We start from the raw sequence: 15,764 nt of genomic DNA, 5'->3' as shown, positions 1-15,764 counted from the left end.
ATCCGTTCTGTGTATTCATACTATTGTGTTCGAGGTCCTTATCCGAAGACTGACGGAAAGGGCCGAGTAGTTGCGATTGGAACTACTGTTAACTACATTGAAAATGAGGGCCATGGGTTCAATCCCCAGAAGGGTCAACTTTTTTTTTCTTTCTTTTTTTCTTTTAACATTATTTATGTATCTCTCATTTCCCATTTGGAAACAAAAAGTGTTTAATTTTGATTTTTTAATTTATATAGGTATTTATTGGCTAAATTATGCTAAATATAGTAATAAATATGGTACCTGATATTTTCAAAGTGTTAAATAATCAAAACTAGACGGTAAAAGTATTTCATATTTTACAAGATCAACCAATATACTTTTTTAAAAACTTAGGGAAACTTTGAAAACAGGCACTCATTTGGGTAAATTTTAAGAATTTTTTAAATAAGGCTCCCTAAGTAGAAAAATGGTCAGACACGTGGTAAAAATGGGTGGGGTAGGGTAACATTTTTATACAGATTTCATAAATTTTAAGTAGAAACCATAATTTTGCTTATTTGGATTGTTAGCTGAATAGTACTATTTGTTTCTTACCAAAAATTAATGGGAAAACATTTTTCATTAGAATGTTATTGCAGATTATTTAAAGGTTCCTACTTTCTAAAAAAAGGCCCTCAAACATCCTTGCTTGAGTTCAGAAAAGTGGCCATAACTTGATTTCCGTACGGTAAACTTTGTTTAAATTTTGCATACAGGTGTACTTTAAGGTATACATCTGACTTATGATGTCAATTTTTTAGTTCCTGATAGTGCCCATTAGGGTCCTAATACCTTAAATCAAGCAATATTTATATAAGTTTTGATTAAACAATATAGAATAGCTCTACATTCATTTGTAAGAATGTGGGCTGTATGTTTTGCTTATATTTAAAGTTCATCTGAAATTTAATAACACTTGATAATGTGTAGTTTTATCAGTCAGATCAAAAGAATAAATTTTTAACATATAAGCTTAAATATAAGTAATGAATATATGATTATCATTGAAATGCTTAACACTGAAGTCTTTGTTTGTCTTGTTTGGTTTTACGGCACACCAACACTATTTTGGTCACAATGCACCAGAACAGAAAAGATAATTTTGCCTAACCTCTGGTGTTACAAACTTTAAAGTCAAAACCATCTCACCTCCTGGAGCTGAGAAATGCATAGACTCCAGTAATTCAAACCCATTTAGAAGTCTATAAAATCATGCAGTGATAAACAATGGCTGCAATTCTGATCCCTCAACCCTTAAAGACAGTGAAGTAAAGATATTCATTAAAGAGAGGTAATATTGTGATCATGTAAGTATTCATATGACTAAGAGTGTATATTAATAAACAATAAATATTGCCTGAATAGAAAAAAATATTTTCACCATTATGTGAATTAAAAAAAAAAGAAAAAAATTTTTTATTGTACACTGTCAACTATGTATGAATACTAAGATGACAAGCCAGATAACAGGAGAAATTTTGGGACACTGAAAAATATTTGGATTTCAGAAGTTTCTGGATTTTAGAAGTTTTGGAATTTGGAAGTTACACTGTAATGTGTAGCATCAACATGTAAGTATGACCTTGACCTTCCAGGTAGGGGTGTGTTTCTTGGACGCAACACAACGTCATGATGTGATAGACATTTGTGCCAAGCTTTTTCAAAATCCCATAAGGATTTCAAACTCCAATAAAGTTCGGCACATTACACCACATTACGTACTATTACGCTATTCCATGAAATACCGGGCTTTATCGGAAAAATGCTATGATTTCGTACCCGGACGACCTGCCACTGTTGTTGTAAACAAAAAAAAGGTTTACCACATCTAAACAGCATAAAAGAGTTAACTAGAACTCCGCGAGTCAGATGTGTCGCCTTGTGAACAATATAGTTTAGGAGAAATTTTGCTTGTTTGTTTCATTTTACGCCTTTTCCCAACAGTATTTCAGTCATTTTAGGCGAGTAGTTTCCTAACCATCATTCCTGGAGAGTTACACCAGTACTAGACTACCTTCCTCCGCGCTAAACTACCAAATTATCTACTGGGGATCGAATCCACGCCAGAGAGGTAACTGGATTAGAAGTCATCGACTCTAACCCCTCAACCACTGAGGCGGTTTTTGGAGAAATGGACTGGACAAAAATGAAATATGAAAATTAACAAAGGGCAATAACTCAAAAAATAAAAAAAAGCAGAGCAGCAGTTCTTGAGCACTGCACTTCTTATCAATAAGATCTATCATCCTATGAAGTTTCAAGTCCATAGCTTTTATAATTTATGAAATATGGCCTGGACAAAAATAAAGTATGAAAATAAATAAAGGGTGATATATCAAAAATAAGAAGTGCAGAGTAAATGACATGGACAAAAATAAAGTATGAAAATAAATAAAGGGTGATAACTCAAAAATAAGAAGTGCAGAGTACCAGTTCTTGTACACTGCACTTTTTCTTAATGAGATCTATCATCCTATGAAGTTTAAAGACCATAGCTTTTATACTTTAAGAGTAATGGCCTGGACATAAATAAAGTATGAAAATAAACAAAGGGCAATAACTCAAAAAATAAGAAATGCAGAGTACCGGTTTTTGTGCACTGCACTTCTTCTTAATGAGATCTATCATCCTATGAAGTTTGAAGTCAATAGCTTTTATACTTTAGGAGAAATGGCCTGGACAAAAATAAAGTATGAAAATTAACAAAGGGCAATAACTCAAAAAATAAGAAATGCAGAGTACCGGTTCTTGTGCACTGCACTTCTTCTTAATGAGATCTATCATCCTATGAAGTTTGAAGTCAATAGCTTTTATACTTTAGGAGAAATGGCCTGGACAAAAATAAAGTATGAAAATTAACACAGGGCAATAACTCAAAAAATAAGAAATGCAGAGTACCGATTCTTGTGCACTGCACTCCTTCTTAATGAGATCTATAATCCTATGAAGTTTCAAGTCCATAGCTTTTATTCTTTAGGAGAAATAGCCCGGACAAAAATAATGTATGAAAATTAACAAAGGGCAATAACTCAAAAAATAAGAAATGCAGAGTACCGGTTCTTGTGCATTGCACTTCGAATCATTATAAGAAGCATGCATACCAAGTTTGAAGTCAATCTGACTTACAATGACTGACTTATGTTCCGGACAAGCTTAAGGGGATGCCGACGCCGCCGACAAAAGTAACCCCTATATGTCGCCTTTTTCAAGGCGACACAAAAAAATGGGTCAAAGACAGAAAATGCCGGGTTGCATTTGTATACCAAATATCATGAGACTGTGATGTTACAAAAAATGTTTACCATTGACCGCTAATGTCGAAAATTTAACTTAGTCAGTAAACAGGAAGTGGATGAGCGACAGACCTGAAATCGGTTCCCACGATATGGGACCATATGTCAATGCTGTATGCCAAATATCAAGAGGCTGTGATAAGTAGGTTTTGAGAAAACTGTTACGAAAATTTCCTACCATTCAATTTCACCATTATTGTTTAAAATTTAACTAAGTCGTAAACAGGAAGTGGATGAGCGACAGACCGGAAATCAAATCACACGGTATGGGATCACATGTTGAAGCTGTATACCAAATATCAAGAGGCTGTGATAAGTAGCTGCTGAGAAAACTTACCAAAATATTTTCCCCGCCTGCCCGCCACCCGACATTCACTATTTTATAACCTGGGTTTGCACCTGTGCAACCTAGTCTAAAAGGGTTTATTTTTCATCCACTGACCACAATAATTCATCTGGACTTAAACATTCTTCCTGCAAAATTGTCAGTGGTATCTTTGGTAAAAACTTTAATAAATACTGGTAAGAAGGTCGTTGCTGTGTTGAATTTGGTATCCTCCTACAAAATTCACGGTTTTGTCAATCTTGTGGCCTTGGACCAGTGCCTTTAACCCATTACTTCATGAGCATTTTGTAAAAATGGCTGTTTTCTTTGAAAAGTCTCCCGTTACAAGTTCAAATTGCTATAATACTATAAAAACTGCTTCAACACTAATCAAACTTGGCACAAATGTTGACTGGACCATTGCACTTGCAACAACATGCTCAGGCTTAAATTTTCTGTTACCATGGCAATGAGGGGACATCTCAAAATTGCCCAAAATCACTATTTTGCGTTGATTTTTTTCCATAAAAATTGATTTCAAAGTGCTGCAACTTCTCAATGGATTGAGATAGAGTCAAATGCTTTTCAGCGTTGGTTACATGTTACCTTATGATCAATCTGGGGTCATTTATAGCCTCTCACAAGTCCAAAATTTTCTTGGCGATGAGGGGGACTCCAACCCCTTCAAACCCCCCAAACAAAATGTGCCCCCTTCTGGCAATCCCCTGATGTATCTTTTGGTTGGGGGCCGCGCCGAAAAAGAGGTCACTTTTTAACAAACATTTCTTAAACAAAAAACAAGTGTTGGGGGCCTAAATAAGGCATTTTTTCACCATTTGAGACAACAAAAAGGGGGTGGGGTTGGGGGGGGGGGGGGGGTGAAAAAGGCGTTTAAAGGCGTGTATATAGCGTAATGGGTTAACTTCGTATAATATAGTTGGTGAACAGAACAAGAGCTGTCCGTAAGACAGCGCGCTCGACTTTTTTATTGCTTGCCAATAAAAAAAGTTTTTGCAGTAAAAGGCAATACAAGAATCTCTGTATTTTTAAAGTGAACTAGTTGTTTGATACCCTTGAATATTACAGCAATGTTTATATGACATAATTTATGGTAAAGTGAACAAGTGGATAGGAATGAATTTTTTTAGATTTTTTAAGTTTTTTAGTGCTTGCCTATAATACAAAACATTGACAGTTAAGGGCCATAATTCAAATAAAATCTTTGACAGAATTACCTTCTCCTGGACATGTTTGGGAATCATGATTGTAAACAAGTATTCCAACTTTCAAATTAATATCTCAAACAGTTCAGTCAAAAAGTGGACTGGTACTAAAAACTTAACCAAGATTCTAAGTCGATAAAAGGCCTTAATTTTTAAAACAAATCCTTGACAGAGTTACCTTCTCTTGCGTACAGATGGGGTAATGATGTGAAATAGCATTAAAAGTTTCAAAGCAATATCTCAAAGGGTTAAGGCAATAAGTGGATTTTACCCATATTCAATGTATTTTCTAAGTCAAAAAGGGGCATAATTCTGTCAAAAACCTTGACAGAGTTATGTCCTCTTGTCTGTTGATGAAGGTCGTGATGGTAAACAAGTATGGTCAGTTTCAAAGCAATACCTCCAATGGTTTTGAAATAAAGTGAGGTGGTACAAAAAACTTAACCAAGCTCAATACACTTTCTAAGTCAAACAAGAGCTGTCCGTAAGACAGCGCGCTCGACTTTTTTATTGCTTGCCAATAAAAAAAGTTTTTGCAGTAAAAGGAAATACAAGAATCTCTGTATTTTTAAAGTGAACAATGGCCATGAGCATTAAGATATTTAGTGAAGAATTATTTTACTGAATTGTGTGATACCCTTGAACACTGCAGCAAAGTTTGAAATGTTTAAGTCAAAAGAGGGCTGGTACTAAAAACTAAAAAATTAATATCTCAAACAGTTCAGTCAAAAAGTGGACTGGTACTAAAAACTTAACCAAGATTCTAAGTCGATAAAAGGCCTTAATTTTTAAAACAAATCCTTGACAGAGTTACCTTCTCTTGCGTACAGATGGGGGTAATGATGTGAAATAGCATTAAAAGTTTCAAAGCAATATCTCAAAGGGTTAAGGCAATAAGTGGATTTTACCCATATTCAATGTATTTTCTAAGTCAAAAAGGGGCATAATTCTGTCAAAAACCTTGACAGAGTTATGTCCTCTTGTCTGTTGATGAAGGTCGTGATGGTAAACAAGTATGGTCAGTTTCAAAGCAATACCTCCAATGGTTTTGAAATAAAGTGAGGTGGTACAAAAAACTTAACCAAGCTCAATACACTTTCTAAGTCAAAAAAGGGCCATAATTCTGTCAAAAACCTTGACAGAGTTATGTACTCTTGTCTGTAGATGGAGGTTATGATGGTGAACAAGTATGGTAAGTTTCAAAGCCATACTTGTAATACTTCTGAAATAAAGTGGGGTGGTACGAAAAACTTAACCAAGGTGTGACGCCGACGCCGACGCCGACGCCGGGGCGAGTAGGATAGCTCCCCTTTTCATAGAAAAGTCGAGCTAAAAAGGGCCATAATTCTGTCAAAAACCTTGACAGAGTTATGTACTCTTGTCTGTAGATGGAGGTTATGATGGTGAACAAGTATGGTAAGTTTCAAAGCCATACTTGTAATACTTCTGAAATAAAGTGGGGTGGTACGAAAAACTTAACCAAGGTGTGACGCCAACGCCGACGCCAACGCCGACGCCGACGCCGGGGCGAGTAGGATAGCTCCCCTTTTCATAGAAAAGTCGAGCTAAAAAGGGACTTAGTGGATATTTGTATATTCAATGTGATTTTTGTGAATCGTGTGGCCTATGGTAAAACCCATCATGTTAAGAAAAGAGGAATGCCCTGTTTCGCAGCCAATACAAAGATAGCCATTTCATACTTTACATCTATTTATTTTCAATTTTTGTTTTCTATAATAGTATCAGATGGATAATATATGTGTTGGGAAAATAAAAATATTTATTTAGCCTATTATCATGATCAGTGATTATGCCTGTATAGCACATATTTTTTTCAAGCAATGATTTGTTCCATTATATTTAATAATTCTTAAAAAGAAAAGCTATTTATTAACTTTCATTTTGAACCAAATAAATTCAAATTACAATATACCCCCAATAACCTGTTTTTAATGTTTTTACTTTACACTTAGCTATTCAGCTAGCATGCTGAACATCGGTGGTGGTACACAGGTGCCTATTTGATCCTATAAAATACCAGTTAAGCTGTAAGTCGCCACATGACTTATGCTGTATGGGTGCCATGTTAAACCAAGCAAGAGGGCCCAGAGGGCCCTGGATTGCTCACCTGAGAAATAGGTCAAAAGGTCAAATTTGAAAATTTGCAAAATTTGAAAACAAGGGACTGCTAAATCTGAAAAAAATTTGTACACTATCACCAAGGAAATTTTTGTTCAAAACTAAACCAGAGGTTAAGATGTTGTTTAGATGTTGTTGTTTTCAAATTTTAACTCTGGCAGCCATTTTATTAAACAGTTCAGCCTGTCACTAAGTGAGAGGTGAGCTAATAAATAGAGAGGGAAATCAAACATTGACCTGGCTGGGGATTGAAGTGTTGATCTTGATCCCCTGGGGTAGGGCCAATTTTCACCCTAGGGGTTTTATTTCAACAAACATGGTAGACATACACTGTTTGTTGAATGCCAAATATCTGAGCTTTATGTCTTAAGAATTTTCACAAGAAGATTTTTAAGTTTTTACTATATATACATAAGGAATATCAATGATCCCTGGGGCAGGGTCAAATTTGACCCTAGGGCTTTTATTTGAACAAACAAAGATATTTTGTTTAGTTTTTACTTTATATTTATAAATATATAATATAATTATATATTAAAAGTTGTTTGATGCCAAAAATCTAAGCTCTACCTCTTTTATATTTTCACAAGAAGATTTTTTTAAGTTTTTACTATATACATACAGTAAACTCCGCTTATAACAAACTCATCGGGACTATATACATACAGTAAACTCCACTTATAACAAACTCATCGGGACATTCAAAAATTTGTTCCTTATAACCAGAGTTTTTTGTAAGCATATAGCGAATTAGTTCCTTGTATCAGAAGTTTTTACAGCGAACAGATTAAGATATAAATAACTAATTGTTTACCATCGTCCTCAATTTTGAAGAGCATTTGATTAAGAAAAATTAGTCATTTAATTATATTTTAGACACAATACCCCGGAGTGTACTTTTTGGAATTTGAAAATCCTTTGCTATTTCAGTTTTAGTTTTACTCCAATACTCAATTTCTCGTCAAATATCATATTTTTTTCTAAACTCAGTGCTTTTTGTTTTCTTTCCATGATTAAGAATGAAGAAGATTTTCGAGTTTTTTCAGAGAATTGCATTGTTGTATCACATTGATATTATTCCATGATGAATAAAGAAAAGTGTTGAAATCTAATCTGCGCATTCTTGACTATATATTTAACCGAAAACATCTACACACGCAATTCTAAAAATAGAAACACACAATACTATAAATAGAAACACGCAATTCTATAAATAGAAACACACAATTCTATAATGTTGTTGTTGAAGTTGTTGTTGATGATGATGATGATGATAAATATCTATATATATATATATATAATAATAATATAGCCAATAATAGCCATAAAAATGAAAGATTCAATAATTTGACCTTCAAAGTCAAAGTCATTTATGAGTGAAGATCAAGGTCTGTTTGGTTATTTTTAAGGGATATCCTTGAAGATTATTATGTTCAAGTTTGAAGACAATCCATTCAAAAATAACAAAGTTACAGCCAATAATAGCAAGAACAAGCAAAATTTGGACTTTTAACCTTGAAGGTCAAGGTCATTTATGGATGAAGGTCAAGGTTAGTGTGGTCTACTGAAAGGTCTTGTCCAAAAGGGTTGTTGTGGCCAAGTATGAAGACAATACACCAAGAACTAAAAAAGTTATGAACAAGGTACAAGTTTGCGGGTGGCAACGGCATTGGCAACAGCAACGCCACAGGGACTATTACAATACCTCTACTTTTTTTATAAAGAAAAGTTGGGCTAAAAATTATTCAGACAATACTGTGTTTTTATTATGCTACCTTTTATATTAAAACCGATGTAAACTAGAGGATGCTTTTGTAAAAAAGCGCATGTCTCCCCCACTGCTGAGAATAACTGTGAATGGAAACAGGAATGGAAATGGAGATAAGATAATGTAAATACCCGGTAGTCACTTCAATGAAGGCTGTCTATGGATGGTTTCTATTGTTAAGGTTGTATGAGAAGATGCTTCCTAAACTGTTTGTTTTTAACCAGGTATTCAATTTTGAAAATCCTGGTTATTCAATCAGCGTATGGCAGGCGGGCGTCAAACGAAATTGCACTTGATGGTCATATCATATATAGTTTCACAAATGAAATTAAATGAAATTGTGTCTGCTCCATAATTCTTCAAACCTTTAAAGGATTTTGATGATACTTGAAACAAACGTTCATATTGTCAGATTTTTTTACACTATTGAAAGACAACTCAAATTACAATGTATGTAAAATCATGATAACTGTAGTGTGTTGGGATGACTCCACTCGTTTTCACAATGAAGCCTCTCTGGTAGATACTTGAAACAAAAATTCACCACATCCAGAGAACGTGTAGAGTACATGTTTCGTATGGCTGGTTCCAAGGTCAAGGTCTACTTGACACTTGAATGTCATATCATATATAGTTTCACAAACGAAATTAAAGGAAATTGTGTCTGCTCCATAACTCTTCAACCCTTTGAAGGATTTTGATGATACTTGAAACAAACGTTCATATTGTCAGATTTTTTTACACTATTGAAAGACAACTCAAATTTCAATGTATGTCAAATCATGATAACTGTAGTGTGTTGGGATGACTCCACTCGTTTTCACAATCAAGCCTCTCTGGTAGATATGGTCAATAAGTGTGTTGTGTGCTGTAGTAGCCTTGTTTATTATTTGTTTAAAGCGATGTCGTAACATAGTGTGGGTCAATGGATGTTCTAAATATTGAATGAGGTCAATGTTGAAGTCTCCTAGAACTATGCAGTTTTCTGTTGGTGAATTTTCCAAGACAAGGGTAAGCTTTTGAAGGAACAAGTTAATCGGCAATGACGGAGGTTTATATACAGAGTAGACAGACAGTTGTTTAGCTAAAAGTTTTACAGCAACACACTCGATTCCACATGCATCCATGGGTATTCGTTCATAAGCAAAGTCTTGATGAATGAAGAGGGCTACACCACCTTTAACAGTTGACTGATTAGTGTCCAATGTATTCAGATGATTATTATTATAATCTCGACACTGACCTACTGACCATTAAAACAATAGGGATCATTTGATTAATAAGACTAATCATCCTATGAAGTTTGAGGGTTGTAGGTCAAAAGGAACTCTAGTTATCATCCGGAAATGAGAAATTGACCAACGGTCACTGTGACCTTGACCTTTGACCTACTGACCCCAAAAACAATAGGGATCATCTGCTCTATAAGACCATTCATCCTATGAAGTTTGAGAGCTGTAGGTCAAAAGGAACTCTAGTTATCGTCCGGAAACGAAGAATGGACGGACGGACGGACTGACGGACTGACGGACGGACGGACTGACGGACGGACAGGGCAAAAACAATATGTCTCCCCCCGAGGTGGGGGAGACATTATTAAAGTTTAGCGATTGCAAAGTTGCAAACTATAAAATTGTTTATAATGAAAACAGGGTAAAAGTCAAAGGTTAAACATGGGAAAATTTGAAAATATTACAAAAACATGACAATTACATGTTTTATATATCTTTATTTTGCATGAAAATGGGTCGAAACAAATTAAAACATGTTGCAAAGTTAAATCAGTTGTTTCATATTTTGACACGCATTTATAATCCCATGCCCTAGTAGTAGTTTATGGTAACAAGTAATAACTGCTATTTATAAATCTATTGTCAATATCATGAAAAGGTGTATAGATACCAGTACACTCTACACGCATTTTAAACAAGAATAATAAACCTCTCAATGTATAGATTTATACTTCCTAATTTAAACCATTTTAAACACAACTTTTTGATAAGACAGTATTGCATATTTATTTCATGTTTTAAATTAAAAAAAAATCATGGCATATTCCAGGATAGACTTCAGTGGTTCAGTTACACAGGACTCTGATGAAGTTCAGGAAATGTTTTGTGAACATTGTGATAAACATGACAAGCAATATGTTCCTGCTGAAGGATTTTGTGAGGAATGTTTAGAGTACTTGTGTGCTATATGTCTGAAATTCCATAAAAGATTATTGGTCTCCCATACTATCAAGGATAAGGATAACATGCCACAGGATATCTGTCTGAAGAAATGTTCTTTCATCAAGATGAATTAGTCAAGTTCTATTGTCAAGCTTGTAAGAAATTTGCCTGTACTGAATGCAAGATACAAGGCCATGGGAACTGTAGTGTGATCAGCCATTTGCCAGCTCTTGTTCCAGGGATTGAAAACAGCCAAGAAATCAAAGAACTTAATGAAAATCTTGATGAGTTAATGAAAGATTTGGAACATACAGAAAAACATGTGAACATAAACATGAAATATGTTGCTTCACAAGAAACAAAGATATTAGATACGGTCATGAAAAAAAAGAAAGAAATATTGTCAGTGTTTGAAAAACATCAGACAGATATAATTCAAAACTTTGAGAAAAAAATAAAAGAAACCTTACAAAGACTTGAAGAAGAGAAAAAAGAGAAAATTAACAAATTACAAGAAAATCAAAGGAAATTAGAAAAGTTGTTAAATGATCAGGAGAATGAAATAAAGAAGAAAATTGAAATCATAAAAAAGGAAGACGAGAAGGTTTTGCAGGCAATCATTGAAGAAACCTCAAAAATGAAAACAAAATTGAACACAATATCAACAGAGCTGGCTCATCATCAAGGTACAGATCAAAGATGTCAACTGTTTGTTGCTATGAAGAAGGGGCAAGAAATCATTGAACAATTGAAACCAGATGCAGATAAACAATGTAAGAACAATTCAATTCATTATTACAAAGTTGAATGCAAAGCTTCTGAACAAAATATTACCAATTTACAAGACTGTGACAATTTTTTCACCTATCAAGAAATACACGAGTCAGAAGTAAAAAGAACTGCAAGTTATTACACAGATATTAAATGCACATTTGACTCCTGGTCATCTCTATGCTTGTTATCAGAAAACTGTCTTCTTATTAGTGACAAAAATTATTCAAAACTAATTATATTCAAGGATTTGTCAGTCAGCACTACATCATATGATACAATAGACCTGCCACCAGAACCTTGGGCTGTTGCTAAAGTTGACAATAATAAAGCTGCTGTAACATTTCCTGGTCCTGGAATATTAAAACTGATAACATTCTCTAAGTCTATGACAGTGACCAGCATTGAAGATATAAAAGTAGGAGAAGGTTGTAATGGTGTTGCCTACAGTAACAACAAGCTTATAGTATCATTCACAGACAGTAAAGCAACAGTGAAGATAATTGACATGTCTGGTAAAGTAATGAAAACATATGATAAAGATCATCATGGGAAATATCTGTTTGGTGATCCTCATTTCTTAACAATCAGTGCAGACAACACAGTTATATATGTATCTGACTTTGAGAAGAACTGTGTGATGGGTTTAACCTTTGATGGGAAAGTCAAGGCCATTTACAAGGATGACCAGTTGAAGGGGCCATGTCAACTGACTGTAGATAGGTCTGGAGCAGTGTTTGTATGTGGATATTGGTCACACAATATACATCAATTATCACCTGACCTGACCAAGGTGAAGATTCTACTGGATAAAGAACAAGGAATAAAAGGACCAGTGGGTGTGGCATACTGCCAGAATAATAACAGATTGTATGTGAGTCAATATGCTGATAACATTAAAGTGTATGATTTATCACTGGAATAAACTATTCTATTTCTTCCACTTCTTGAAACTTACACTTCAAAATGCTTCAGGCCTCTAGCCTATTACATGACAAAAAGTGCAACACATAGAATGAATAAAGTTGGTTCATTATTAACAAAGTATAAAATGATTTAGAACACTGATAACATACTATTAAAAAAATGAATAATGGCAGGTCTGCTTCAACTCAATTCAAATGTAATAAAGCTTTATAATTTAAAAAGGTGTCTATTACTATCCTATAACAAAACGAAGTTAACACTTACATAAAGCAATATTTATATAAGTTTTGATTAAACAATATGAAATAGCTCTACATTCATTTGTAAGAATGTGGGCTGTTTGTTTTGCTTATATTTAAAGTTAATTTGAAATTTACTAACATTTGATATTGTGTAGTTTTATCAGCATATCAAAACAATAAATCATTAAACTGATAAGCTTTAGTATAAATAATGAATCTATAATTATTGTTGAAATGCTTGACATGTGGTCTTTGTTTATCTTGTTTGGTTTTATGGCACACCAACACTATTTTGGTCACAATGCACCAGAACAGGAAAGATCATTTTGGCTAACTTCTGGTGTTACAAACTTTAAAGCCAAAACCATCTCGCTTACTGGAGCTAAGAGATGCATAGACTCCAGTAATTCGAACCCATTTAGTGGCTCTTACTATCATGCAGGGATAAATAGTAGCTGCAATTCTGATCCCTCAACCCTTAAAAACAGTGAACTCAATATATTCATTAAACGGAGGTAATATTGTGATCATGTTGATATTCATTTGACCAAAAGTGTATGTAAATAAACGATAATTATTAACAAGAGCACCGCTAGGCGGAGCATTATATGCCCGAAAGTGAGTTGTTTTTTTTTAGTTAAGATTAAGCATTTGTAAGATATGGGAATTAAATAAAGTATAACCTCCTTCAAATAACAATCCTATGAAGTTTGAATATTGTGGGCCAAATGGAACTTAAGTTATGCTCCGGAAACTGTTTTCAGTTTTAAAGTAATAGTGACCTTGACCTTTGACATTGTGACCCCAAATAAATAGGGGTCTTCTACCCAATATAGACAATCATACTATGAAGTTTGAACACTGTGGGCCAAATAGAACTTAAGTTATGTTCCGGAAACTGTTTTCAATTTCTAAATAATAGTGACCTTGACCTTGTGACCCCAAAATCAATAGGGGTCTTCCACCCAATATGAACAATCATCCTATGAAGTTTGAACACTGTGGGCCAAATGGAACTTAGTTATGCTCCAGAATATTAAGATCATTGTGATCCTGACCTCTGACCTTATGACCCTAAAATCAATAGGGGTCATGTATTGAACATGGCTGTTCACCCTATAAAATTTTACAGCTGTAAATTGATTAATACTTAAGTTATTGAGCAGAAATTGTTTTCAATTTTAAGGTTATAGTGACCTTGACCTTTGACCTTGTGACCCCAAAATCAATAGGGGTCTTCTACCCAATATGGACAATCATCCTATAAAGTTTGAATATTGTGGACCAAATGGAACTTAAGTTATGCTCCGGAAACCAAATTCCTAACGGACAGAAGTCCTTACGAATGCTTTTCCTTTTTAGCCACACAAGGCTAAAAAAAGACACACAAGTAAAACCTAGGACTGGATCAATATACCGGTAAATCGGTATTTATCGATTTTCTGTTTTTCAATATGGTATGGTTATCGGGTTTTAGCTATACCGATACAAAGGGAGACAACCTAATAAGTGTGTAACTTATAAACATGATCATTAAAACTATTGTATTTAATATGTCAGCTCGAAAGTTAAAACTGGGGAATTTTCTCTTAAAGTTAATGATAAGAAGGCACTCTGAAATATTTGCAAGGCTAAGTGGCTAGTTCAGGTGGAACAACAATTGTCAATACATAACAATTAATCCAGCCATTTAATCTCCTATTTCTAACACATTGGTAAAAATATACCTTCAGGTCGGCGGTAGTTTTTATTAGACCAAACAGTTACTTGTAATTTAATCAAACACATATTGTTAATACATAAATTCTACAAATTTATTGATTTTCCAAGATGTAGGTAGCTAAATAAATGCGACAGTGCAAAGACCTAGCTAAACACCGTTTTCCGGTACATTACATATTTAGCTCTTGGAAATTACGACACCAAATGAAGTCCACAACATCATTACATCATTTTTTTATTCTTTTTGGTCATTATTATACCACTTTTGATAGACAAAAACTTGATTTGTTAAAGAATTTCAAATGTTCCATTACTATCTCAGCATATATATTTCAAATTTTACAAAAAATGATTATATTTTAAAAATCTAAGAATTTAGAACAGTTGACTTGTAGACACCTGCCATAATAAATAGAGATATTTTGATTGTTTTCTGCTTTAACTTGTGTATTTACTAGGGATGGCAAAGAGTAACTGGTTAACTGAGTACTCGATCAAACGTCCAAATATCGGTTAACAAAATTGATATTCGATCAGCCGGAAAAAATATTTAATTTCTACTTTTTTTGCGATTTAGAAAGATTGGTGTATCCAATTAGTTCAAGAATTCGGAGATGTAGACATATCTTCATAAATACTTGTTAAATGCAATCAAAACATCCTTGCAGAGGTGTGAAAATGATAGAGATCAACAGTTAGACACGCGTATGGGATTGAACACAGTCCTGTGTCGCTTACGTCATTCGGCCTCTTATGATATTAAATCACCTTTAATTGTGTGACAGTTTGTAGTCGAAACTTGTTAATTATAAAAACATAAATATATGCCATCATTGACATTTCTTATGTTTATATTTATAAGATGTATTTGCTAACTATATCAATTGCCGCCGATCAGTCTATATTATTTCAATTATGAACTGCTATACTTGTTTTAAACTTGATATTGCAATTATCATTATGTTGTAAAATATAATGTTGTTGATTTAATTTTTATCAGTTTGTTATTGGTTATTCTATGTTACCTTTCTTGCAGTCCTATTTATAGTTACGAATTCTATGAATAAAAATAGAAAACGAAAGTAGAATGCAGACGGTGTTGACATTGTGTGATAAAACTTAAAAGATCATTGGAAATCATCCGAGTAACCGAGTA

The 15,764-nt window shown here is 34.0% G+C and overlaps 2 protein-coding genes across 2 annotated transcripts in view; one reads left to right on the top strand and one right to left on the bottom strand.

The window, feature by feature from the left end:
- LOC132746506 (adenosine deaminase-like protein) overlaps positions 1-15,764 on the bottom strand; it is a 50,515-nt gene that overhangs the window by 25,283 nt on the left and 9,468 nt on the right. The gene's annotated exons all lie outside the window — the stretch shown is intronic.
- On the top strand, positions 10,468-14,825 carry LOC132746505 (uncharacterized). Its single transcript, XM_060735687.1, has one exon. The coding sequence runs from the start codon at positions 11,056-11,058 to the stop codon at positions 12,640-12,642; it is 1,587 nt and encodes a 528-aa protein (XP_060591670.1). The 5' UTR covers positions 10,468-11,055; the 3' UTR covers positions 12,643-14,825.

The sequence above is a fragment of the Ruditapes philippinarum genome, unplaced genomic scaffold, assembly GCF_026571515.1.
Source record: "Ruditapes philippinarum isolate M1 unplaced genomic scaffold, ASM2657151v2 ctg3441_1_1_1_1, whole genome shotgun sequence".
Classification (NCBI taxonomy): Eukaryota; Metazoa; Mollusca; class Bivalvia; order Venerida; family Veneridae; genus Ruditapes; species Ruditapes philippinarum.
Note: the sequence above shows the minus strand (reverse complement) of the source record. Positions and strands in the feature narration are given on the sequence as shown.